The sequence below is a fragment of the Fusarium subglutinans genome, assembly GCF_013396075.1.
Source record: "Fusarium subglutinans strain NRRL 66333 chromosome Unknown NRRL66333_c0000054, whole genome shotgun sequence".
NCBI classification, from domain to species: Eukaryota; Fungi; Ascomycota; class Sordariomycetes; order Hypocreales; family Nectriaceae; genus Fusarium; species Fusarium subglutinans.
In genome coordinates, this window is record NW_023502117.1 from 203,505 (window position 1) to 230,661 (window position 27,157).

At 49.2% G+C, this 27,157-nt stretch overlaps 6 protein-coding genes across 6 annotated transcripts; 3 read left to right on the forward strand and 3 right to left on the reverse strand.

The window, feature by feature from the left end:
- Positions 1-371: 371 nt before the first annotated feature.
- FSUBG_5512 (uncharacterized protein) lies at positions 372-2,403 on the forward strand (the record flags this gene model as incomplete). Its single annotated transcript, XM_036683617.1, has 2 exons — positions 372-807; positions 929-2,403. 2 exons carry the CDS (start codon positions 372-374, stop codon positions 2,401-2,403), a joined length of 1,911 nt encoding a protein of 636 aa, XP_036539024.1.
- A 672-nt stretch (positions 2,404-3,075) lies between these two features.
- FSUBG_5513 (urease) lies at positions 3,076-5,907 on the forward strand (the record flags this gene model as incomplete). Its single annotated transcript, XM_036683618.1, has 5 exons — positions 3,076-3,096; positions 3,229-3,315; positions 3,398-4,587; positions 4,641-5,532; positions 5,587-5,907. The coding sequence occupies 5 exons, from the start codon at positions 3,076-3,078 to the stop codon at positions 5,905-5,907; spliced, it is 2,511 nt and encodes an 836-aa protein (XP_036539025.1).
- A 431-nt stretch (positions 5,908-6,338) lies between these two features.
- Positions 6,339-8,134, reverse strand: FSUBG_5514 (NADPH oxidase heavy chain subunit; the record flags this gene model as incomplete). Its single annotated transcript, XM_036683619.1, has 3 exons — positions 6,339-6,415; positions 6,470-7,953; positions 8,022-8,134. The coding sequence occupies 3 exons, from the start codon at positions 8,132-8,134 to the stop codon at positions 6,339-6,341; spliced, it is 1,674 nt and encodes a 557-aa protein (XP_036539026.1).
- Positions 8,135-11,052: 2,918 nt separating this feature from the next.
- Positions 11,053-14,917, forward strand: FSUBG_5515 (uncharacterized protein; the record flags this gene model as incomplete). Its single annotated transcript, XM_036683620.1, has 3 exons — positions 11,053-14,259; positions 14,327-14,689; positions 14,807-14,917. The coding sequence occupies 3 exons, from the start codon at positions 11,053-11,055 to the stop codon at positions 14,915-14,917; spliced, it is 3,681 nt and encodes a 1,226-aa protein (XP_036539027.1).
- Positions 14,918-15,728: 811 nt separating this feature from the next.
- FSUBG_5516 (histidine kinase) lies at positions 15,729-19,992 on the reverse strand (the record flags this gene model as incomplete). Its single annotated transcript, XM_036683621.1, has 4 exons — positions 15,729-16,500; positions 16,551-17,706; positions 17,760-18,092; positions 18,150-19,992. 4 exons carry the CDS (start codon positions 19,990-19,992, stop codon positions 15,729-15,731), a joined length of 4,104 nt encoding a protein of 1,367 aa, XP_036539028.1.
- Positions 19,993-23,729: 3,737 nt separating this feature from the next.
- FSUBG_5517 (WSS1-like protein) lies at positions 23,730-26,223 on the reverse strand (the record flags this gene model as incomplete). The annotated part of the gene is made up of 8 exons (XM_036683622.1): positions 23,730-23,764; positions 23,866-24,528; positions 24,584-24,774; positions 25,188-25,194; positions 25,401-25,802; positions 25,853-25,987; positions 26,039-26,141; positions 26,191-26,223. The coding sequence occupies 8 exons, from the start codon at positions 26,221-26,223 to the stop codon at positions 23,730-23,732; spliced, it is 1,569 nt and encodes a 522-aa protein (XP_036539029.1).
- Positions 26,224-27,157: the final 934 nt, after the last annotated feature.

Here is a 27,157-nt window from a genome sequence, read left to right on the forward strand (position 1 = left end):
GAGACTTCATGATTGAAGATGATCGCATTCAATTGCTTGCTTCTGATTGTTCTTGAAAGGAACGGAATATGTTTAATTCCGTGCCTGCTCTTCAGATGCAAGGGTCTCATCCGGGGCATCTGTTTCCCCTCAGCTGAAAACATCAAGGGGTTGGTACGTACCGACGCCCAACCTGTACCGTGACGCACTTTAGAAGGATCGCGTGCTTTAGAGCCGTGTCGTTACTGTCTGTTGTTGTTCCCTTGTCGCAATAACTAATCATCAAAATCTTCCACTCAACCTTCGATTCTATCTCGTAAACCACGCGCAACCAAACCTCCAATCAAGCGCATACTAACCACGCTCATTTTTACCCTCTAACGCCCGCGGTCATGCCTCCAGGGGCGAGTCAGAAGGGAACGGGCAAGAAGAACTCGGCCATACCAAAGCAGAGCCGCAACACCACGCCAGCTCCAGTCGCGACAGCTACTCTACCACCGCAAGAGTTCTACGATCCAGACTACCTCAACACGAGAGTCATTCTTTTTCGCAATCTTACCTACGATGATATCGTCGATCAATCCGCCTCAAATGCGACCATTCCAGATTCAAAGAGCCTCGATGGCATGATTGAACGACTCAAAAGCTTATCCAATATTATGGAAAAGCGCTCGACATTTTACGATCGCGGGATGAGGCACTTGGCAGATGAGCGTAAGAAACGGCCATCTGAAGATTATAGCAATCGCGACGGTGAACAAGAAGGAAAACGACCCAAACATAAAAGAAAGAAGCCCGATTCACTTGCGCCACAGGAAGGCAATGTCGGTATGTCTTTCCTTGATATATGTGTTCAGCCTGAGGCAGCTATCTGGCTGCAGAGGTTGTCAGTTGCTGGCACTGGCAATTAATTACCTAAACATGGGGTTCCGATCTAACGTCCCTATAGAACGTTCGTCACCAATGCGAGACTCGAAAAACCGTAAACACGATCGCGACCCAAGTTCGCCCTTGTCACCTACACATGCTGGCTCCCCATCGGCCATGGATGTTGACAAGAAGGCCAAGACCGAAGAGAAAGACGGAGAGGAAGAAGAGTCGAGCTCTGAAGACGAGGGTGCGCCTCCTCGTCGCGAACAACCCCAAGCTATGACATTCGGCGAAGATCCTTCCACCTTCCCTGACCCCACCATCTACGAAATTCGAGCGACCTATCCTGGAATGCCCGATGAAGAACGCAAAGAGATCTATTCGGTTGCGACATACCCGCCATCAGATCTCGCCGACCTTATTGCTGGCGATCCTCCCGACAAAGATTTTAGCAATGCAAAGCCCAACAGTCAGATCAACTTCTCTACGTTCTCGACGTACGTGGAGCCATTCTTCAGGCCATTTTCCGAAGAGGACCTAGCTTTTCTACGAGAACGAGGGGACCGTGTGACACCATTCGTCATGCCGAAGCGTGGCAAGAGACACTATACAGAGATATGGGCTGAGGAGGACGGCGCAATGTCGATCGATACACCACAACAAGGACGGGATAAACTCCCTCCGAACCAGCCACGAGGAAGCATAGACAATATGGACGATGATGTCGGAGAGACAGACAAGCTTTCAGTAGGCCCTTGGTTGACCCGTTTAATGCAAACTCTTCGGCCCGAGGCCCGCGCGCAATCCGTAGACGACAAGCCTACGACAAACGGAACCACCAATGGAGACATTAGCATGAATGGTGACGCAGACGTCGAAGACAAGCCTGCATCCTCTGACGACAAACCGAACCAGCAGCCGGCAGCTTTTATGCCTGAATCGTCAACGGAGGCCTGGAAGAAAGCTTCTCATCCGAAATTAGAATATTCACAGGTTGATGAACGCATCAAGCAGGAACTCCGACACATTGGGTTTCTTCCTCTTGATACATTCGAAGCAGAGTTCGACGGCCATTTTGACGACGAGGTCGCAGCAAGATTGAGACTTTTACAGAACCGTCTCAAGGAGCAGATGCTGATCAACGGGGCGCGCAAGGCTCGTCTCACGGACCTTGTACGAGAACGTATGGCGTACCAGGAATATCAGACCATCCTCGAGGATCTTGACGGCCAGGTGCAAGCTGCATACCTGAAGCGCACACGCACCATGGGCAAGAGCAAGAAAACAAAGCGTCCCGGAGGTGCAGGTGGTGGCAGTCACTTTGTGGGTGGTGCTGCGGGTACCGCCCGTCCGGGCATTGGCGATCTTACGAAGACGCTCATGGAGCGACGAAAGCGATGGATTGATACAATAGGATCAGTATTTGATGATGAGAGCCTACGCAAGGTTCCGAGAATTACAGATCCGGAGAGTTCGATTTTCAAGCCGACAGACATGAGCGAACTGATGAACAAAGAAAAGGAGCAATGGGATGAGGAAGTGGAGGAGGATTAGAAATCCTATTTGGCCGAGTCCCCCTAGGTCTGGTCCCTAGGTATGATTCTTCTACTGTTATGGTAGACTTGATTTGTGCAAAGGCGTTGGATGGCATCTGCATAATGGAGTCCAGGCGATGAGTTAATGTTACCTAGAATCGGGATACCACTAGTTGTTATTTTACTCTCTGAATACGATGATGAAGAGAAAACGGTGCGACTTGAAGAGATTGCACTTACGTTGAGGGCACAACTGCCCTTTAACTCAATTACCTTCGAAACTACAAGCCAATTGCACTTTTCTGTCAAGTGTTATCGACTGTATGTATGAAAGTTTACACAATCAACAAGTCGGGAGCCAATAATTGACTGAGAATAGTTGAATTGAATGATGTAAAAGCCATGTCAACAACGGGCGCAAGTAAGTGACCAATCGATCGGCCTCGACTTATCAATGAAGCCAACCCCAGGAAGCCCGTTATCTCAAGTTACAGTGGGGGAGGCACCGTAACTGTAGGTAGCTAGAGAGTCCAGCCCGCCCGTTGTAGGTAAAAATGCCAGGCTACTCTTGATGCGGCTATTCCGTGCCGACCTTGCTTGACTACACTTTTGGCCCCTCCTCACACTCTCACTCTTTGGATTCTTTAATCTCTTGATAAGTAACCAGAAAAAAGCGTCTATTATCGCAAACATGCATCTGGTACCTAAAGAGGTTCGTCTTTATCCGCCAAGGCTAAGAGACCCAGTCTGCGGAGTCATGCCGTTGGTTGGAGACATTGCTTTTGCAGGGTTGTTGCAGGCAGTATGAGAATAGCACATGAAAGAGCTCTAACATACTTTATAGATCGACAAACTAGTCATCTCGCAGCTGGGATTGCTTGCTCAGAGACGATTGGCGAGAGGAGTCAAGCTGAACCATTCTGAAGCTGTGGTGAGTATGATATATCGACTCGATATGAGAATTATGAGTCGGTCAGGAACTTGCCTTACTCTAACTAACACTATGAATTCAGGCTCTCATCGCCAATAACCTTCATGAGCTCATCAGAGATGGAAATCACACTGTCTCTGACCTGATGGCCCTGGGCGCCACGATGCTAGGTCGTCGCCACGTCTTGCCCTCAGTCTGCACGACTCTTCATGAGATTCAGGTCGAAGGTACGTTTCCATCAGGAACGTATCTCGTCACAGTTCATAATCCCATCAGCTCGGATGATGGAGATTTGAGGAGAGCTCTATATGGAAGTTTCCTTCCTGTGCCGGACAACAGTATCTTCCCAATGGCAGCGACTGAAGAGTATCAACTCGATAAGCAGCCTGGAGCTGTTGTCCCTGTTAAGACCAAGAAGATCACCCTCAATGAAGGAAGAAAGCGAATTCGTCTTCAGGTAACGAGTACAGGTGATAGGCCTATTCAAGTTGGATCTCACTATCATTTCATCGAGACCAACCCACAGCTTGAGTTCGACCGTATTCGTGCTTATGGCTATCGACTCGATATTCCCGCTGGAACATCTGTACGATTCGAGCCCGGAGATACCAAGACTGTTACCCTCGTTGAGATTGGTGGCAACCGTGTTATCCGCGGTGGTAACAACCTTGCATCAGGAGTTGTTGACCTCTCACGCGCTGACGAAATCCTCGCTCGATTGCAAGAAGCTGGATACGCTCACAAGCCAGACCCTGCCGGCGACATGGCTCACATCGATGTTTTTCAGATGGACCATGCGTCTTATGCGACTATGTTTGGCCCTACTACTGGAGACCTCGTTCGACTCGGCAGCACAGATCTCTGGATTAAGGTCGAGCGCGACGAAACTGTCTACGGTGATGAATGTAAATTCGGTGGCGGCAAAACGCTGCGTGAGGGAATGGGTCAAGCAACTGGACGACACGATGCCGAGACCCTCGATCTCGTGGTGACTAATGCTCTCATCGTGGACTGGACGGGTATCTATAAGGCAGATATCGGAGTCAAAGAGGGCATGATCGTTGGTATCGGCAAAGCAGGCAACCCAGACGTTATGGATGGCGTAACAGAGGGCATGGTCGTCGGAAGCTGCACGGATGTCGTAGCGGGGGAAGGAAAGATTGTGACCGCCGGCGCTATCGACACGCATATTCACTTTATCTGTCCTCAGCAAGTGCCCGAAGCTCTTGCATCTGGTGTAACCACTATGCTTGGTGGTGGTACAGGTCCAAGGTTTGTCCAATGTGCATTCATCGTGTTATCTTTGAGGCTGACAGTGGTTACAGTGCTGGAACGAACGCGACTACTTGTACGCCTGGTGCTCATTACATGCGTCGAATGTTGCAGGCGTGCGATCAGCTTCCTATCAATATTGGTATTACTGGTAAAGGTAATGATAGTTCTCCTGAGGGTCTGCGCGATCAGGTTAATGCTGGTGCTTGTGGTCTCAAGCTTCATGAGGACTGGGGCTGTACTCCTGCGGCCATTGACGCTTGTCTCAGTGTTTGTGATGAATTCGATATTCAATGTCTTATTCACACTGACACACTTAACGAGTCTGGCTTTGTCGAGTCTACAATCGCTGCTTTCAAGAACCGCACAATTCATACTTATCACACAGAGGGTGCAGGAGGTGGCCATGCTCCCGATATCATCTCCGTGGTAGAGCATCAAAATGTTCTGCCTTCATCGACCAACCCTACGAGACCGTTCACACGCAACACCCTCGACGAGCATCTCGATATGCTTATGGTCTGTCACCACTTGTCCAAGAACATCCCAGAGGATGTAGCCTTCGCGGAGAGCCGTATCCGTGCTGAAACCATTGCTGCTGAGGATGTATTGCATGACAAAGGCGCTATCAGCATGATGAGCTCTGACTCTCAGGCTATGGGCCGTTGCGGAGAGGTTGTTTTAAGGACATGGAATACTGCGCATAAAAACAAGGTACAGAGGGGTTGGCTGCCGGAGGATGAGGGCACAGGGGCTGATAATGCGCGGGTAAAACGCTATGTCAGCAAGTATACTATCAACCCGGCAATTGCTCAGGGCTTTGGGCATGTCATTGGAAGTATTGAGGTTGGGAAGTTTGCTGATCTTGTTCTTTGGGACCCTGCGTGGTTTGGCACTAAGCCCAGCTATGTCCTTAAGGGTGGGCATATCGCATACGCTCAGATGGTATGCCACTCTCTTCCAACTCTGCAACTTGATGAGTTACTAACTATGTATCAGGGTGATCCCAACGCTTCCATCCCAACAGTTCAGCCCATCATTGCTCGTCCGATGTTCTCACCACACTGCGCCTCTACGAGTATTCTCTTCGTCTCCTCAGCATCCATCGAGACAGGAGCCATCGCTTCGTATGGCCTACGCAGCCGTATTGAGGCTGTAAAGGGCTGCAGAAATATAGGCAAGAGTGATATGCGGCACAACGATCTGAAGCCCAAGATGCGTGTTGATCCAGAGAGTTATACAGTTGAGGCTGATGGTGAGGTTTGTGTGGCGGCGCCTGCAGAAACTCTACCACTTACACAACAATTCTACGTGTACTAAAGTAGCTATTGGATAGTTGCTAAGCTATAGGGTTGCATATCATAGGCTGAATTTGGATACTGGCTAGCTATATATACCATCACACATTATGCCCAAGGATGATACTATGAAACATAGCCCTGTCATACATGTTCATATAGGTGCTATTATCGCCACCCTTCACGGCACAAACTGATCCGTGTGTGACGCTTTGGATTGATGATACATTGGTCATCCACGCTCATACACGAGAGACGAAGATCACACAGGAGAGCACATGAGGCCCCTTTCTGGGTAAGCAGGATTTTTACAAGGGGTAAAGTTTCTTGGAATTTAGAAGTTTCAAAACCGCTAGGTGATAAAGGCTTCAGGCTATCTTTTTGTGTATGCAAATAAATTGTATTTGATGGTATCCTGAAATTAAGAAGAAGTTATCCAAAACGATCTCGAGCTTAAAAGTGTTCCTTCCAGAATCTGAACTCTACATCAGGAACTGTGGCTTCTTTACAAGCCGTCTTGATATCACGAGCTATAGACAGAGTTAGCATTTTCTCTAGGTTGGTGTTGGGGGTTCATAACATACCGGCTGCTGAAGGACCACAGAAGTAAACACCAACTGTCGTCCTGATATGGGACTCTAGACCGTTCAGGTATGTTCGGTCCAAGATACCGTTTCGCATGGTAGTAAACAGACGAGGGAAATCAGGGCGACCAAAGTTTGTTCGTGATTGTAGTTCTGTGAGAGGATCCATCTGAGCTCCGACACTGTTGAGTACGATGTTTTGAGCAGTGTCGATATCCAGCTTCTGTGTGAGATAGGTATGGATCTTGAGGAACTCGACGCCCGAGCTTCCAGGCATACGTGCCGCTTCGTTGGACTGCTCTTCTAGAGAGGACAGGAGGGTCTGGAACCACTCGAATGAACCAGTATCTTTGCACACCCAGATAAACTCAACACGGCGAAGTCGGCGGGGAGGGTTGGGTGAGTTGCGGAGATGCCAGATGTTCTTGAGGATAGAGGCCCAAGGAGTCACACCAATACCGGTACCGATAAGCACAGCGATTTCGTTCTCGAATACATCTTCGGCAGGGGCACCGTAAGGACCGTCAATTCGGAGGGCAGGCATCTGATCACCGTTCTGAAGGGCAACTTCGTACATACCCATGGGGTCAACATCGTCGTAGAGCTTGGCCTGGGCAGCACCAGCACCGAGAGCATCACCCAACTCTCGGGTGAAGTCACCAACCTGACGAACGTGAACAGACACGTAAGGGTCGAAGGGGCACGAAGTGATGGTAAAAGGGTGCCACTGGTACTTGGAGAGCCCGGGTACCTGGAGGAAAAGCCACTGCCCAGCCTTGTACTTGAAAGAGGGCTTGTTGAACTGGATCTCAACCACGTCATAAGGATGGCGGACAACTCGGGTGATCTTGGTCTCACGTCGAGCACGAACTTCACGCCACAGACGCTCGAGAAGGTAGAAACCACCAGTCCAGAGCTCCCATCGCCATCCAAGATAACCAATGCAATGCTCCCAAAACTCGTCACCCGCGAATGGCGAGATAGCGTCAGGTGTGTCACGCACGAAACATCCAACGGTGTGGGTGTAAAGACCGAGGAAGAACGGAATGAAGAGATGGTGGGTGTACCAGAACGTCTCGAATGACTGCTGACGGATGCGAGCGTGAGCAGTGGTATACATCAGCAGCATGCAGAGAAGCATGACATGGCCGGTGATTCCACCAGGCTGAGCATAATGAATCTGAAGAGCCAAGACAGGTCGGATCTGAGTCAACTCGACGTTATAGAAGTTGACGTAGTGAGCGCCTGTGTGAAGGCAGGTGAAGAGGAGGATGGAGTAGGCGAGTTGGCGATGCATCCAGAGATTCTCGTCGAGCGGGATGAATCGAATCTTGGGTCGAACCCAACGCATGATGGTTCGGCATACGGGGAGCAGGATAAGCATACAGTCGACGCTGAGAACTAGACCAGCACCTCGTGAGATCCATACTGAGAATTTGAGTGTGTTGAGACCTGCCAGTCTGGCATCTGCGGCTTGCTTCCACCTATATTGTGTTAGTCAGTTATGAACCATGAGTTTGTTTGTTTGTGCATGATGATTCTCTCAACTTACCAACCATAGGCAAAGATACCCCAGTGAAAGGTCCAGAAAAGAAAGTGGAAGAAGAGTTTACTAGCCGTAAACTGCTTCTTTATTAATTCGAGGAATCCGATATGTGAACCCATCGTTGCGTTGCGGTATGTGTTGAGAGTGTTAATTAAGAAAGAAAAGTCAAGGTCGGCCGGCGACAGGACTATAGAAGATCGATGTACGCTCGATAAGGAGAGACTGTGAGTGATATCGACGAGTAAATTATCCAGAAACCCTTAAAAAATAGTACAACAGAATAAGTAAGAGACTGATCCAGCAGCGAGAGGAAGCGAAAGTAGTGGCTGAGAAGCCCGGGAGGGGGGTTGAGAGAATGTTGGCGAGGACGCTGAGTAACAAACAATAGCGTAGCGACCCGAGAAAAGAAAGATGAGGAAGGTTCGGATGAGATCGCAGGAAGAACCAGGTTCATAAAGTCAAGAATTTTTTGTTGGCCAAGAATATCAAGGCTATAGTAGGAACCGTGATCCGAAATCTGATGCGCTGGGGATCTGTTTAAACGGGTATAAGGAGGTATCGAGTTGCCAGATCGGGTACGGAAGATGTGGATGCCGAGATGCTGCGAATTCACCAGCGGAAGTTGAAACGTTACAGAGGAGAATCGCAGCGGGTTTCGTGGTTGGGATGAGACAGTTGGCGTCGGGGGGGGACTCTCTAGACTCTTTTGGAGTGTTTCGCGGGGGCACGCCAAGGCTGAGACCGGGGCTGTTTCTTATTGTTACTGCGACGGTCGATATAGCGTCTGAATAAGGAGGTTAAACGTCGCAGAAGAGGTTCAAGATATTCAAGATTCGATAAATGCAGGAAACAGGGGACTTGGAAGCTTTTACTCCAAATCTGCTACCCGTCCGTACCTACGTATGAGCTAAGTTAGTGGTTAAACAACTCACTACAACCATCATCATCATGGGGACAATATTGATCCCCCGGCGCCTATTAGAGGCCTGGGCATTCTGTTCTATAGCGTCTGACTGGCCGATTAAATTAGGAACGCTGCACCTAATGGCCCCCGGAACCAGTCACCAACACGAGGACCCTGAAGAGGCGCCTGGGGTTCGAGTCGCTGGGCGCTTAAAACCTCGAGATGCAGCCAACGACAGGCTCTTGCCAACCACTTGTAATGCACTGTGACGGCGCTAGTTTGGGACTAATCGATCCAAGTGCACATTCTTAATTCTCGGCCCTTGTCTCGCACGATTGTTTCTGATCCTCTACTCACTATGACGACCGAGTTTTCGGGAATCAGCAGGTTATGTTAGTTCATCAGTGATCGCGGCTCACACAAGGTAAGGTGACACTGCAACCAACAGAGTTTCTACCAACAGAGTTTCTACCAACAGAGTTTCTAACCAGCCAACATTCGATTAACGAATGCACGGCTAGATCTCGTCACGGTTCTCAGCTGTATCATTCCCCAAGAAATCGAACGACTGTCATCTGATGTCCTCTACTCGTCCATAATGCACTTCTCCTCAGGTTCATCGGATGAGTTTCGAAATAAAAAGCCAAGATTTCTGCTATTGTCGCAGATTGCTTAGCGGGTGCTGTGTAGTGCAGCACCTAAGCAGACCGCTCAATGTTCATCACTTTCACATCGCACACACACAAGACTTGGTGGTTGTCACTCCAACCGCCATCGCAAAACCCATTTGCTATAACCTCTTGCAGAACGAGAGATCTTTTCATCGTGCGACAGTCTGCTTGAGCAATTGCCTTGTTGGTGTTAGTAGCACCGATCGGGTGTATCGAAGCAGAAACACTCACGATTTAGACTACTGCCATCTTCAAACATCTCCATTGCATAGGGGGTTAATAATCACAACTGCCCGATTTGTCTACTTCCAAAACACCAAACTCCGATATAGTGCGACTTGTCTGCCTTCAATGCCGTATCCGTGCCGGAGAAGTGGGGCCGGTGCCACGAGAGACAAGAATAAATACCTGCCAGCAACCAACCACCAACCTTCTATAATCCGGTAATAAGGCCAAACAAATGCCCGAATGACAGCCACAGGCACATGCGTCTAGGTAGTCCTAGTGGCTGAATCGTCAGTATGAATTCATCACTGCAACCGACGGAGCATCATGTCCTTTTCATGTCTTGTGTGATGCAGCCGCACACCAAAACCTGCTTTTAAGGCATGATGAAACTCATAGAATTGGCCAACACGGCTCAAGATAAACATTGAGTGCCATATCGGGAGCCCTATTTCCTTTCAATGACAAGATTCTGGCCTCTGGCGATCTCGATACCCCACCAATTACCAGGGCAAGCTCCCCGCAAGCTGACGTGTTGGTGTAATGCCAAGAGCCCAATAGTACGAGTCCTGTTTCTTTGCGAATGTGATGGAGAGCAAGCCAAAGAAAGAAGGACAGACAGATTGATTAGAGACACAAACTAATCGGGGCAGAATTAGCGGTTGGTGAATGCTTTCGGGCATAAACAGGACACACGACAGAATCGACAGCAAATGCACTAACTTCAGCTAACGCCTCTTAGGCTGTGGCACAGTTTCTCTCTAAGCGTCAACATCGTCGAGCCCAAGTTAAGGCCAAGCTAAGGTTTTCAATACCAAGCATTGACTCGCCAAGCTACAAAGTTACCACAAATACTTGCTTGAGCGAGTGAACGAGCGATCGTGGATCTATTTATTCCCATTCTTATGTATACCTTACGTACGTACAAATGGCTCCGCCAAGAAGGAAAGCTCGGCATATCACCCATGCCCGCTAGCTTATGACGTAGTAACTTACCACCTTCCGTTGCACCTTCCTTCAACTTGACAGCAACCTTTGAACCAACTACTAAGGTACCTGCCTTAATTCTTGTCATTCTTCTCCTTGTTCCATAATTTTCTTGGTCTTCTCAACTTCTCCGTGAAACTTATCAACTAAGCTTTTTCTCTTGCATCTCCAAGACTCTGAACAATCCCTAGTTCCTTGCCAATTGTATATCACCAATCTGTCACTACCTTAAGACTGCCCGCGACCAGCCATGTCTGGAAGAGACGACGCGGAGGAGCACCGTCGCTATACAGCTCCATATAGCGCTAAGCATCCTATTCCAACCATCTCCAAATATCGAGAAGAGAGAGCTGCACGTCAAGATGCCGCAGTCGAAAAACCTGACCCGTCAGAGGCTGCTGGCTCAAATGATTATCAGTTTCAGCAAAAGTCTAGAGAGGATGATGGGCCCCACCAAGAATCAGTCGAGGAAGACAGGGATGGTAATAGTAAAAAGGACGACAATGAAGAGAAAGCCAATGGGGAAGAAATGACAGACACTTCACAAGTTGGTCCCCAATCATCAGATCCAAAACAACGGAGGAAAGAAATCAAGAAGAGCAGGAGAGAAAGAGCCGAGCGAGAAGTTACAGACCCCGTCACTCATCTTCCTGTCACTATACACGATTTCACAGACGAAGCTCTTAAAGAAATAGACCGTAATGAACCCCCCTTTGGTACCACACAACGCACAGCGACAGGGTCGGAAAACAAGAACAAGACAGACGAGCAGCTTCGCGATGAGCATCGAGATATCCAACAAAGTCATGATGCCATGGGTGATTTATTTCCACCACCCGATTTCGATGCTCTGCGCCTTGAGCTTTCATCCATCAGCAAGCGCGGTGTCACATTCGGGCTTGCGGGAGTGGCTAGTATCGTGGCCGGCGCATTTGCTATCGAAAGGCTCGTCCGAGAGGGTATTCTCCAGGGAGACAGAACTAAATCCTCATTATTCGTTGGCGCTTCACTCTGGTTAATCCTGACCGCAGCCACTGTGGGAGCTGTATGGTTTCTTGTAGTATCAGTTCGAGAATGGGTGTCCAAAAAAGTCAACAATATTTTTGAAGATGAGGTCTGGGACGCCCATCGACGAGGTGTTGTAAAGGCATCCAAGAAGAACGATACTGAGACCACGGTCTGGCTCAACTCTCTGATCGGTTCTGTTTGGCCTCTCATCAACCCCGATCTATTTGCCAGTCTTGCAGACACCCTCGAGGATGTCATGCAAGCTTCGCTTCCCAGATTAATTCGAATGGTCAGCGTAGAGGATATTGGCCAGGGAAGCGAATCTCTGCGGATTCTTGGGGTAAGATGGCTCCCTACTGGAGCTGCTGCTCGGGCAGTCGATGGAGAAGGACAGCTCATGACCAAGAAACAAAGTGAGAATGACACTGAGGAGAAGGACGGCGAGAATAGCGATAGCAGTGCCACAATCCAGGACGGAATGGAGGCCGAGGAAGGAGACTTTATTAACCTCGAGGTTGCATTTGCCTACCGCACTCGATCTTCATCCAAGTCTCTTAAGGAGAGAACCAAAGATATGCATCTATACCTTGCATTTTACCTACCTGGAAACCTCAAGATACCTGTCTGGGTCGACCTCCAAGGTGTGGTTGGTACCATGCGCATGCGCCTTCAGCTTACCCCTGATCCTCCCTTCTTCTCTCTTTGCACGCTCACCTTCCTTGGACAGCCAAGGGTTAACCTGAGCTGCGTACCTTTGAGTAAACATGCGGTCAACATAATGGACGTGCCATTCATCAGCAACTTCGTTCAGTCCGCCGTTGATGCCGCTATGGCTGAATACGTTGCCCCCAAAAGCCTTACCCTGGACTTGAAGGACATGCTTGCTGGTGATGATTTCAAGAAGGATACGAACGCTGTTGGCGTTCTGGTCGTCAACATCAAGCGCGGCTACGACTTCAAGATGGGTGATTCCGGCATTCCACTTATCAAAGAAGGAAGCTCAGACGGGTATGTCTCGGTCGGCTGGGCCAAATTTGGTAAGGTGATGTGGACGACACGAGTACTGGAGAACGAGATGGAGCCTGTTTGGGATGAAACTTGTTTTATTCTCGTGACACCGCAGGAGCTTAATATCGACGAGCGACTTCGCGTTCAGCTGTGGGACTCGGATAGGTTCACGGCCGACGACGACCTCGGACGAATTGAAATTCCCATCAAGCAACTGATGAGGGACGATAAGTCTAATGGGAAAATTTCACATCGACAAGATGGCTTCAGAGCCCTGAAATCGGGTGATGGTATGCCGGGAAAACTGGAGTGGAGCGTTGGATACTTCTCCAAGACCAGGATCCAGCAGTGTCAGTTTGAGAAGCAGACCCATGACCCTGAAATCCGTACTATGGATCAGCTTAAGGAGAAGGTCAGAGAGTCAAGTGAGCGTAAGCTTCGCGAGACTATGTTCAAGGAAGGCAAGAAGGAGCGAGACACGAGCGAGCTTGAGCAACAGACAGCTCAAGAGCTCAAGGCTGAGCAGGATGCCATGATCATTTCTGCACCCCCACCCGACGGCTACCCTAGCGGTCTTTTCAGCATCCAAGTGCATAACATCACTGGTCTTGAGCTGGAGCGACTCAATAAGCGCAAGGCCGAAAACGACGCTGAGGCGACCGACGAAGAGGACTCGGGTGATGGTCTGCCAAGTGCATATTGTACTATCATCCTTAATCACCGAAAGGTATTCAAGACGAGAACAAAGCCTCAAAACTCGAAGCCGTTCTATAACGCTGGCTGCGAGAGATTCATCCGCGACTGGCGTGAAGCAGAAGTCTTTGTCACGGTCCGTGATGCTCGACTGAAGGAGGATGACCCCTTGCTTGGCATCATCCATCTGCCTCTCGGAGAAATATTCCGTGAACGTTCGCAAGTCATGGGATTTTGGCCCCTATCAGGAGGCATTGGCTATGGACGAGTCCGTATCTCAATGGTCTTCAGAAGTGTTCAACTCCAAGCGCCACGAAATCTCCTAGGATGGCAGTACGGCACAATCGAGGTTCAGCCCACTGTCACTGTGGTAGACTGTCCCAAGGAACTTCGCTCATCTAAGCTCAAGTTCCGGACCAGTATCAGTAGTGCAAAGATGTATACTGAGGATGGTGACGATCAAGGACCAGTGACTTGGAAATCGAAACGGGGTAGATCACTTGCTCTGGCAGTTGCTAAGAGATATAGCAGTTGTATGTCAATCGCTTTCCGGGAGAAAGGGTTCTTTGGAGACGGCACGGCTGCATTTGCTGTCCTTTGGCTTAAAGATATTGCCGACGAAGAAGAAGCAGAGTTGGAACTGCCTATATGGAAAGGCGATTTCCAGCGTGCTACAGCTTGCTGTTTAGAGGAGTGCGGTGAACGTCTGGGCACTATCAAACTCAAGCTCACATTCTGGTCCGGTTTGGTAAGCATTCTACAAGCACATATGAAAGTGTCTGGCAAGCCTTGCCCAGTTGCTAATGTCCTTTTAGGGAAGTGCCCATTCTCGATGGGCGAGTCGAGACGAACATCTTCAAAATGTTGTTGAAGTAATTGAAACTTCTCGCGACAATCTTGAAGTCGGCCACCAGGAAAGAGAAGCCGGTATTGTTGAGTCTGACGATTCTGATGACGAAGGTTCCGGCCAGCGTGTCCGCCGTGCAGGCTCTATAGGCAGCAACTCGGACTCCAGCTCCAGCTCCAGCTCCTCAGATACAGAAGACGAAGACGGCCAGATTTCTAGTGTCCCAGATGGGAGCGCTGATCACAAACAGGGTCCTATAGACCAACTCAAGGACTATCGCCGTCGAGACAAGCGGCTGCATCGCCAGCACCGGGGTCTAATGCAATGGAAGGTAAGCTCCTGATACCCTTGTATGAGTCGCACGTGGCTTTCAAATTTGTTTCTATTTCCTGCCCTCCCGCTTTTAGAGGGGGCGTGCCATAAGACTGGAACTAACAGATGGGCCTAGATCCCGCGAACGGCCAAGTGGATCAAGAATAAGATGTATCAAGTTGGGGACAAAGCCTCCGGCGTCTTTGAGCACTCGTCTAAGCAGCCGGGAATCGAGACCGAGGTCTAGATCAAGCCACGATCTTGGAGCGAGATGCCCAAGAATCGTATTATATATCAGGCATCAACTGATTGTGTGCGCTGTCAATGCCGTGCATGAACCTTACGGCTTTCACGTAACCATTGAACAGTAATCTCTTTGGCATTATTAAAAGTTTGAACATAGCAAGCGAGGAGCAATTGTATAGGCCACTTGGACTGAATATGCATCTTAGTCCAGCTTCAAATAATTGAAATAGTAAATATTAAAAAAGAGTCAAAAAAGGTATCATCGATCCATCCCATCATTCATCCATGTGCCTGCTGTCTCGTACGCAACAAAAAAAAACATAACCCTTTCAACTATTTATCTTTCAATCCATAATCCATAGATGCGTAATTTTGCCAAATCATGTACAGGCAATCAAAAAAGGTCCTCCCGTTTTTCTTTTTGCCAGAATGCTGGAACCCGTCCGTCTATAGATGATAAAAGGCAAAACACGCAACAATAGGAGCAACATCCAGGGCATTTTGGCCTGAGTGTGTTCTCCACTGATTCTTCTGCTCGCTAAATGTGAGCGGTATCCCGTTTCAACGCCATTTCCACCGTGTGCAATGCAATCAATGCATACATGCTTTTGTTGCCAATGCTGTAGCCGAAAGAAGAGTGTAAAAATGAATCCGCGCTTATCGGACAAGTGGTTCTGTATGTGATTGTGGGTATTGTTTCCCGCTGTGGGTGAGGTTCGATCGGCGATCGAGCAATAACATGTTTCAATAGTTTCGGTCGCGATGAACCGATTGGTTGCTGGTTCCGGAGCCCGGCCGATGGTTTCATTGGTTTATCGACGTGTCGTCGACTGATTCTCGCTCTTCAACTTGTTGACATTCTCCTCGGTCAACGAATCTCCGGTCTGTAGTTCGTGGTATGAGTTCCTCCGGTAGCTTGACGGGCCCCCTGCAGCGTCGATGAGTTTTGTTTCTTGTAGCCTGTTAGACCATTCAGTCTCTCCTTCTGGTCGTCGGACCTGCACTGCCAGCCCGGTAGAATCAAAGGGCGACGGCTCGTTCTGGTATCCATTGGTGGTCAACGGTCGAGGTGTGATGGGGCTGCCATTGATTTCCTCAGATGTCTGTGGCATGTCATCGTCGTCGATGCCAATGTTCGGAATATCAGCATTGTCGCAGTGCTCGCTCATCTCTGAACAGTCGGAAGCAGTAGGGTCTGGTGTCGCCGATGTCCGGCGTCGAGAGTGACACCATCGTAAAAGCATCTTCTCCAAGATAACACCCCGAACTGGCTTGGCGAGATAATCATCCATCCCAGCTTTGGTGCATTTTTCACGATCACCCTGAATAGCCGATGCCGTCATGGCCACGATCGGCACATCTTGAACCAAAGACTTGTAAGGCATGTGATGCCTTAGAAGATGGGTGCATTTGTAGCCATCAATGATGGGCATCTGTACATCCATGAGGATGATATCTGGCTTCTGTTTGATACCTTTTTGAACACCAGCAAGGTATTCCAGGGCTTCCTTGCCGTTCCAAGCAGCCGTCACTTGGAAACCGAGTTTGCCAATGGTTTTCGTGGCAATCTTCTGGTTGATAGGGCTTGGGCTGGTTAGCTTTATAGTGTCTTCCGGAGTCGTCTTGATACTTACTTATCTTCCACCACCAAAACGTGGATCTTAGCTCTTTCTGATGCTGCAAGTTCTTGTTCTGGGCTTGATGTTGATGATATGCCGAAGCGAGTCCGACGGGATCCCGCATTGTTGGCCTGTATTCCGTCGAAAGGCGGAGGGGTGCCAACAATCTGATCGTATTCTGAACTGTTGCAAGACAAGCTAAGTTCAGATTGCAGCCGGTCAGGGATGGCACCAGCATTAGCGAGGCCAGCCTCAGCCGGGCCGCTTGGTTTATTGAAAGGGATCCAAAAGGTTGCTTGAGTTCCGACCCCAACATTCGATTCGAGCGAGATACGGCCGTGCATGAGGTCAAGTAAGTTTTTGCAGATGGTCAAACCCAGTCCAGTACCACCAAACCGTCGGGCGGTTGAGGCATCACCTTGGCTAAAAGGCTGGAAAAGCTTCTTGCGAACATCGTCCTGAATTCCAATGCCCGAATCTTCGACCGTAAATCGAACTTCGATTGACTCTGAGGTCTCTTTCTCTGCCGTGACTGAAAATCTGACGTATCCTTGATTTGTGAATTTAATGCTGTTGGTAAGAAGATTGGTCAGGATCTGCCGCACACGTCCAGGGTCACCAATGACCACCAAATCGTTTTCGATGCCATCTCCAATATCGGATTGAAAGTCAAGGTTCTTTCGTTCAACAGCAAACTGAAGCATTCTCCCCACTTCCTTGACGATATGGGATAAGGAGAATTGTACCTCTTCGATATCCAACCGCCCAGACTCCACCTTCGAGAAGTCTAGAATGTCATTGATAACGGTTAACAGAGATGTTGCCGAGCTCTGAATGTTTTCGACATATTCTTGTTGCTCTGCGTCCAACTGCATTCCGCTAAGTAATTCGGCCATTCCTAACACACCAGTGATGGGCGTTCGTATTTCGTGAGACATGTTGGCGAGGAATTGACTCTTGAGTCTATTGGCCTCCTTGGCAGCTGCTTCATTCGCCATCGCCCTTCGCTTTTCTTTGGACTGCTTCTCCAGGGCTTCTTCGCGAACTTTCAGTTCGGTAACGTCCATGATTACGCCAATGACCCCTTCGATATACGTGCCGTTCCTGGCATCTCCTTCTTGTGGCCTTTTGCCAAACATGGGAAGGAAACGAGTTCGGTACCAACGGTCGTCTACTTGAAGTTAGTAAAGCTTGTCGAGGTCCGGTTTGGTACCCTATCCTTACCAATGCCGTGTTCCTTGAGATCTTCAGTGGCTTTTCCATCGAGCAATAGCTCTATGGGTTCAAGGAATTCGGGACGTTCTCCGTCTGCTAGTTGCGCTGTCAAGCGATTGAAGACAGTATACATATTCTCTCCAATGAACCACCTCGTTCCATCATGGTTCTCCTCGTGAGTGTTGTTCCAGATCAATGCGCCTTCGAGCATTGTGACCCTTCGATTGGGGTCAACCGTGAAAATGGTAACATGAGAGTGGGCAATGACGCTAAGAAGTTGTTGTCGTGTACGTTTCGCGCTCATTTTGGTTTGGATGCTTTCGTGGACATCAGTGCAGGTTCCTGTGAAATGGATGGTCAGCCCCCCAGAACAACAATTTGATCAATCAAGACACTTACCAAACCACTTCTCGACTTCTCCAGTTTCTTTGTTACGCTGAGGCAATGCCCGGCCGAGATACCAACGCCAATTGCCTTCCTTACTCTGGCAACGGTATTCCGTCACGTAAGTATCGCCCGTATTCAGCGAGTGTTGCCACCTCCGGTGTGCTTCAGGAAGATCATCGGGGTGAAAAGCGTTCACCCATGACTTGCCAAGACTATTCTCTGGAGTAAGCCCGGTGTAAGTGTAAAACCGAGTGTTCCAGAAATCGACCATGCCATCAGGCATTGCCGTCCATACCAGTTGAGGCATTGTGTCGCAAATCAGCTTGAAACGCTCTTCATCCCGCTCTTTTATTTGTGTGATCTCTTCTGTCATAACAGTAACGTCTCGTCCGGTAACTACACCAGCGAGAAACTCGCCAGTGGAATCGTCCCGAATAGCCTCACCAAGGACATCGTAAATCCGCTTATTTCTGTTTTCATCATACATGCCAACACGAAATCCGCTGAAGGGCTTCTCCGTCTTGAGCAACTTGCAAATAGGCATATCCTCAACCGCAAAGCGCTCCGAGAAGTCCTCAGTGTAAATGTGCCAATACCGCATGAGATCAAAGCCATTAAGAGATGTATCGAGCGGGGCTTCTTTCTCGAAGAGTTTCCGAGCGGCTGTGTTGGGGAAAGTGACACTACCATCTTTCCACATTGCCAGAATAGGCATTTGGGTATTGTTGAGCAGTGCGTCTTTCATCAGCAGCATCTTTTGCAGAAGAGAAGGCGTACTTGAATGGGTTGCGACAGAAGGGGGGCCCATCGGTGGGAAAGGGCTAGATGACATGGTGACAATTCCTGGGCTGTGAAACGACGGTGAATTCGAATCTCGACTTGACGCAACCGAGGACGGGTTTGAGTGGGCAATAGATTTGCGCTCGGCAGCCTCGAGGATACTCGGTCTCGCAACGGGTCGTTTCGTGCTGTGAAGAGTAGATGGCGGGGATTCCGTGCTGGTAAAGGTGAGTGTGAAGAACGTCTGATGATCTTCGAGTTCCCATATTGTAATAATCATCTTAGCATATACTTGACAATCCGAATCTTTAGGGTTATAGCGGCCATCAAACGCTGTCTTGTTGCCATTTTTGCGGGTGATAACAACTTCCACGATGGAGTCCTGGGTTTTACGCGTGGGTGGGCTTGGTGTCCTCTCGGGGAGAGGCATTGTGCTTGCGGTTGGCGTCTCATCGCCGCCAGACTGTGATGGTCGTCGTGGATCCCTTGCCGCAATTCGCACGCCCATTTCATCCACCTGAGAATCGAGGAAAGCCTCCCACGTCGCCCACACAGGCTGTCCATCCTGGAGGATATCAACACCGACTTGAGACAAGGTCTGGCCGCGAAGGCTTTCGATAGTCGGTAGAGTATCCTCTTCATCCGAATCTTCCGTAATGAGTCCTAGCATTCGACCCATTGCTTCGTTGGCCAGGACGACGGTCTTAAGATTATTAAGAACGAGTGTTGGTACCGGCAAGTACTGCATGGCAGAGAATGCAAGCTGGGCAGGGGATATACTAGGCATGGCTAGGCGAAAAGGGCTTTGCGAAGGTGAGCGCGAAGCATCTCCCAAATCCCTGAGGAAGCGTCCCCCGGCAAATGGTCGTGGGGTGGCATCATGGCCCTTGATATCATTCACCAAATCGAAAGTGGCTCTCGGTCGCGCATTGTCAAGTGAGGTCGGAACAGGAGCTTGGATTTGGTTTTGATGTGATTCGGAGCAAGCCAAGGGAAAGCCGGTGTCGTGCACAGCTGCTGCGGGCCTAATAGCTCGGGTTTGGCTGCTCTCACGAGGTTGTTCGGGAGGGCTCATATCGGTGCTGCGTTATAAGTCATGGAGAGTGAACGCCGTTCCGTGCGAGTTGGGTATTAAACGATGAACAAATGATGAGGAGCCGAACAACAAAATCACAAGGGAGAGTAAATATTCAGAGTTGCAAGTTGTGAATGCACTGGTCGTAGGCGAAGGAAGCGATGGCCGGGGCGTCAGCGGTCTCGACCTTGAGTCAAGGTCCAAAAGAAAGTAATCAGTGGAGTTGATCTACTTCGAATCGACAAGTGACCGGCGACGGGGAATTGGCATGGCGCAGAGAGGGAAAAGTGTCGTAAAGGTCAAGCAATCCGTGGCTCAAGTCTAGCTTAGCTTGTCTTGGGACGGCGTCGACGGAGGCGGGATTAGACTTTGAAGGGCGTGCTAAGACGGTTTACTGGTTTGGGCCAGGAACGGCGGGAGGGAGGTTCTTGTTGGGTGAGTTACGAGAAGTTGATATCTCTGTAAACAAAACAAGTATGATATACCACGTTTTGGTGTGTCTGAACCGAGAAGCCAGTGGACAAACGAGACAGCTCAACCGAGATGCGAATGTGAACCGTAAAGCTGAAATAGAGATGACAGCTTTAGCAGGATGAGCTGGAAGCCCAGGCTTGAGGTGGAGAAGACCGGGCTTCTACAACAAAAGTCAGGGTTGAATCAGATGTTGATGTAGGAGAAGATACAGGTAGTGGAAGAGAAAATAAAACATCCAAGGTTTTTCTTGTGCAACAGCGTTGAAAGGAATAGGTATTGATTTTCACTCCAAGCCGCGAAGGAAAGCAGTCGGCACCCAAGGACAGGAAGGACCCTGAATTGACACACCTCCCGTCACCTTCCTCCTGGTGCCGGGGTACGTGATAGGATAGGCAAGAGCTGCTGGGCTGGTACCACCACCAACACAATGAGCGAGTGAGCGAGCGAGCGGGGTCTCACAACCTTCAGCAGTGGAGGGTTCTTACGGGGGTCTAACGCCCTGTTGGTAGTCGCTTAGGTCTCCTCTCAGCGCCTCGCAGAGGGCCTGGGGGGCAAGCCGTGCGGATCCTCTCCACTGAGAGGTGCTGTAGAGTGGGGCGGTTTAAGCCGGCTGCTCACCTAAGAGAGCGCCGTGGCGTTGTCCAGGGTCGGGATCGCCTCCACAGCCGGGCCCACCTCACCCTCCCTTGTTCTTGAAATGCCGATCGAGCATGAGAATGGCATGGCATGCATGGCTCCAGTCGCAAGCCCTGATTTCTGCGGTGAACAGTTCTTCAACGAAAGACCTTGTCTCGAAGTGGGCACAGACTCGATCGCTGAAGATTCCTCGAGAACCTCGAAAAGCACAATGACAGGCGATCCAATGCCGCAATGTCAAGAATCGAGTATCGCATCTAAGAGAGCCCAGAATCGTAAACTAGCTCCCTTTAGCTCTGGCGTGTCAGTATAGAGCTGCTCCTGCTTACCAACATGGGAGACCCCGGCTAGTCTGTTACATCTCGAGGTTAAGGAAGCACAGTACTGGACAGTACAACAAGTACAAGTCCAACTGAATACAAGAGACCAACCCAGCCTTATGCAGAGACGAGGCCGAATCGGACAAGATAACCTTACCGAAGCCGATCGCGGTCCTGGTCGCACAAAGCTCGATAGAGCACGTTTCTTTCATCGATCAACAAGCTTCAACCATATGCCCGATGACCAATTCAGGCAAGAGAATAAGGCGGCCTAACCTACAGTAAGAACAAGGGCCATCCCGTGGGAATGGATAGCCTCGATCCCCGCAACCACAGACAGGACAGGGCAGGGCAGGGCAGAAACAGAGACAGACCGCAGTTGAGTTAAAGGCCACGGAAGTCTGTTGATCCGTGTCATCCGCCCGACGTTGGGGCTGAGGAACGACGAGAGTTACCTTTCCACATCGGCTTCCTCCTCTGGAATCCGGACCTTAGATTGGCCATAATGGAAATTTAAACATGATCCTGATCATCATCATGGGGATTTTTGAATTGACCGTTGCAACATAGCGTCTAACGAACACCCTCCTTTGCAGCCATCCAATTCATTCTCGCAGACCTACCCTATCACGGGACGAATTGGTTGTCATCTGCCCACCATCAACAACGGGAGCTCCACGCTAGAGATTCTATAATCTAAGGTACGCACAATCAATCAATACCTTACGGGTACCCAATGTCGACCAGACCGAAAACATGAGATCCTTCAAGGCATCACCGCCTTGTCAATATGTTTGCTGTCAACTGATGTGAATATGGGAATACGGGTTCCTGGTGCACAACGCATTGTTACAGTATGTACAACACTATCTCGCCTGATGTGGTTGCAGTTGCACTCGCATCTCCATCCACGCTGATGCTGGGCTTTGGACGAGCTTCCCCACTTTCAAGGGATGGATGTGCTGCACGACACAGGAGATCGCGGGAACCGACGAATGAGGTGTTGCGGCCTTTCAGGCACCACGCAGACACTTTCACTTTTTGCATTTCAATGTTGGGGACACAAAGATGGGCGACTTGAGACTGAGTCGTTCCGATTCCAACGGGTTTATAATTACTCATCAAGTTTCACTGCTTGTCCTCCATCAGCTAGCGGTTGAGGGTAACAAATGTGCCTGTTTTAGCAACTGGGCTGGAATCTAGGTGCTCTGCCAGCTGGCAGCTAATAAGCGGTTGTGATACGATGAAATGCACAATTATCCTCCGACAGATGCATTCCGGACAACTAGCTGCATGCTGCCGTCTATTTGTGGTTGTATCGAGTGGTCTGGCCTTGAGTCTATCGGCATCTAGACCTTATAGCCAAAGCCCAGAATTGATTCCAGGATAAAAAACTCCGGTGTTATTTGCACATTCGCATGTCAAATAACCAACTTCCATTCACGCAGGAGGATGCAAACACAACAATCTCTTGGCATGCCAACTAATAAACTCAAGCTGGAATCGCAAAGGCATCTCGCAGATACATCCTATTGCATCTTCATGCAGATTACCTAACAGTTATTGCTGCGCCCTTCTGCTTGGCTGTTCCTCATCAGCCGCTTTAAGCGTAAGCACTTCTTTTTCCTCCGTCTTTTGTTGTTTCACCCGAATGCCTCTGTCCCCCAACCCGCCCGGTTTCTGCTAGGGTCTAATTGTTACAAGCTCCGATGGCGTCCAAGCCCGCCTTGCAGATCATCTCTAGTTCCAATCGGCGCCTTTCCGGATCCTGCAAAGTCTCATTAATATCATCTTTTTTTCTCTTGGGAATCTTAATACGATCTTGGTTAACTTGGCCCCTGCATCTTGGCCTCGGTCCAGAAAAAAGAAAAGAAAAAAAAAAAAAAACCCGCACTTGAGATAGCTTGAGACTGTCGCAGACTTAACTCATCCTCAAAGACCAAGACCCAGCATCGATGAAGTCATTGTTGATCGACAACCAAGACACGAGAAACAAGGGTTCAAGGCATTGGATTCGCTCCAGTTCGTATTTTTGACCAACAGCATCGCAATTCTCAAACTAACTATCGTGAATTGTCCTTGATTTTTCCACATGTCGAACAAGTCCACCACTTCTTTTCCATCACCGTCCCACAAAAACTACAATCCCACATCTGCGGTCCCGACGATGCAACTTCTTGACTTGTGACTCTTGTTCTTGAATTCCGCGATGTTGTAGCAGACTTCTGCCGATCTCGTGGCGGACTCGAAGCTGTCAAGTCAATAACAGCAGGTTGCGATACTGGCGATCTGGATCGACGGCTGTTCTTAACCTGTTGTGTCCTTGGACTCATCTCGGACCGCTCCATCCCACAAGCGTCACAACAGAGATAGTTGGCAGGATTATGCAGAGTACAAGTGCTGCATGTCCAGCCTGGAGGCTCCCTGGACCTCTCTGAACTACCACCAGGTCCCCTGTGCGGGATTACTGATCCGCCTCCATTTCCAGTTGGGTTGTCTGCTGTGACAGCGATATAAGAGTTGCCGTATTCGACAGATTTGTCTTCCTGCACTAGTTCCCACATGGCTTGAGCTATGGCTGCATCATTAGCCTCGTCTTCTTCGGCCTGTGTTCGAAAACCGTTCTTTGTGGCATTGTCTGAAATGTTGCGAATTTGAGTTTCGCTGAGGTTATCTGTGCCACAACCCTTGAGGATCCTGCTCCGCCGCTCGGCAGCATCCGCAATTACTCTCCGAATATCTTCACCTGGCCGAGGAGCAGAACCCCCTAGACGTTTACCTGACCCAGTACCGGGACGAGCTCGTCGCTTCTCTGCAGCCTCTCGCGCCACTCGACGAGCTTCGAGAGGTGGAATTCTTGAGCCTCCAAGACGGCGCCCCTCTGAAAGGAAGCCTTCGCCAGTGTAGCCTTTTAGAACCAGACCCTCGTGCTCATCCCTTAGCTGATCCCAAAGGGCATGAAACTTGGCATCGTGAGGGCCATGGACTATGTGTGACAACTCGTGTAGCATTGTATCAACAACACTTTCGATGGGCATAAACTGGTTCTTATCTCCAGCATGTCGCAAACGGAGACATATCTTGGCCCCTCGGTTGATATTGAGACCTATGAAATACACTCAATATGGCAGATGATTTGAAAAAGCTCATCTGGGACCTACCCAAAAGATTATGTTGTTCAGGGTAGAACTCGGCCAACTCTCGGACTTTCCAGTTACGCGCTCGCATTATAGGCTTCACAAGGGAAGCTACTTTCTTCAGGGTCTGCAGGGCATCGTTCGCTCTTGGAAGCTTGGCCAAGTGGCTATACGACAGCACGAGCGCATCATGTTCTGGCATGTTGATGTCGTGCCTTTGTAGGGTAAGCTGTGATTGGTTTCACGATCGATGCAGGCGTTTCAGTGCGATAGAGATGGAAGAAATGCCTTCATGAGCTAGGTATCATCTAGAATGCAACTTTGGTGTAATACAAAAGGATTCATTATATTTAGGGAGTGAATATTTTGGAGGAACTGCCGGAGGTCAATAGGCCACGTAAAGTTTGGGTGCCTTGGGCTTTATTGCCTCTGAGGCAAGTGATTGATTGTATGAGACGGGAACAATTCGCTGTTAGATACGCTGACGCAAGTCGCCTAGAAATTTCCGAGCTTCACTGACTTGACTGACTAATCACCACCACTTACATTCTTCCATTACGGCCAGGCATCGTTCGAGAAGTTCCTCACAATGACACACCGATATCGGTGTGGTTTTAATACCACTAACAAGGGTTCTATCAAGATGTAGCATGCCACAGTTACTATGGGTTATAGCTCATGGATCACAACTATTCAGGCTTCCTGGCTAAGCCTCTGAGCCTCACATAATGTATCGTCTCCCCACCAGAAGGATTTCGACAGACCTCCCTCAGCACCCCCACGCATTCCTGTACAGCTTCCTCCCTCTCCTTTTCATCCGAGATAGTATCTAAGAACTGACTTGCCATAAGTCTAATCCAACCCTCAACGCCGCCTTTGTCAGTCGGTGTTGGTCGCCACTCCCGCTCTGCCCGTTCAACAACGAAGCCTGCGTCTTGCAACGCCTTTGTGACCCAAGCTTCGTCAGGGAAGAACCATGGATCGGCTGCAAGAGCGGCTTTCATACCGATGCGACGACCAACAGCACTCAGAGCAGCAGTTCGCATCTCAGAAACGTTGCCGAAACCGCCCATCTCGAAGACGAATGTACCACCAGGGGCCAGTGAGGCGTAGACACCCTCGAAGAACTGAGCACGTTTATCTTCTGGGCAGAGAATCCAGTGCATGGCTGCATTGGAGAAAACCTTTGTGAAAGCTCCTTTTTGTAATTCTGGCTTAGAGACGAGTTGCGTAGCATCCAAGACTACAAATGGTCAACGAATCAAGGATTAGCAATTAGGTCGGTTGGCTTACCATCAAAGGTAGAGTTCTGAGAATCTTTGCACAATTCTCTGGCAGCTTCAATCATGGAAGCTGAGCTATCAATGCCGTGCATTGAACCGCTTCCCTGTGCCAGGATATTTGCGAACTCGGCATTCAAGATGCCATCTAGACAATCAGCCTCAGGTCTGTGGTCCAAGTTGGGACTCAGTCACATACCTCCACATCCAATGTCAAGAAGGACATCGTCTTTCTGTAAATCAAGCCATTGGACAACTTTTGTTGCCAGCTTTGGGACAAAAGAAGCTGAGTGCTGATAGGCCTGGATTTGGTGTAAGTGTGAAGCTCCCCTAACGACAAAGCATACGCACGTTGGTAGACCATCTATCTTTCTGTTCGGCCATCGTTGCGATTGAGAAGTATGTGAATTGGATTGAATGAGTGAGTTCAAGAAAATAGAATAAGAGAATTTGCTGCCTCTTTATACTTGGATTGCTTACATGGGAATAATCATAAACACTGCCTACGGTGCCGGAGCTACCGCCGAGATCGGAGCACTCAAGGTTGGAACCCCAAGAACGTGCATGATAATCGGATATAGAAGTTTAAGGATTGGTGCTGCGCCTTTGCTGACTTGGTAACGGAAATTGTGTCTTGTATTTCTTATTCGAATATTATATAAGGTCTTTTTAGAAAACATGTATTCCAATGCTTACTTGTATCTAAGTATATAGCAGAATCCGAGTTGGACTTGGAAGCCTCATGAGATACAGATACCGCTTTCCTTCTCCATGCTTGGTACCCCGCGGCAGGGTTGCATTGATAGCCTGTCACTTACATATTTGTAAAAGTACTACACTGTGTCCTATCAGATCATGCCTGTGAACTGATGCATACCACGTCGGAAGGCCAAATGAAATGACCCTGCTTACGACGATGAAAGTTTGTTGGTGGAGGTGTCTCTGAATATCGAGAATGTCAGAATTGGCTATACTGATGGTTCCCTGCATCTGTCTTCTATTCCTATTAGCTAACCTTTTTTCATCTGATCGTGGTATGGGATGCTCTCTATCTAGGGGAGGCAAGAAGGCTTAGGAACTCTACTCTAAGCGATAAAAAGACTTTCTCTCTTAGGACACTCAATTGCTTATAGTATGGGACTTGCTGTGATGTTGATAGCACTGTTATTGATGGCTTGGATTTCACGTACCTAGTTCGAGTAATCCTCGGCGTGATACTGGAGCGTACCTAGAATCTTCGTGGAATACTGACATGATTCAAGTCCCCTTCACATCGTCAGCCAAACACTTCAATCACTGTTCATCTCGCAGGCTGTAT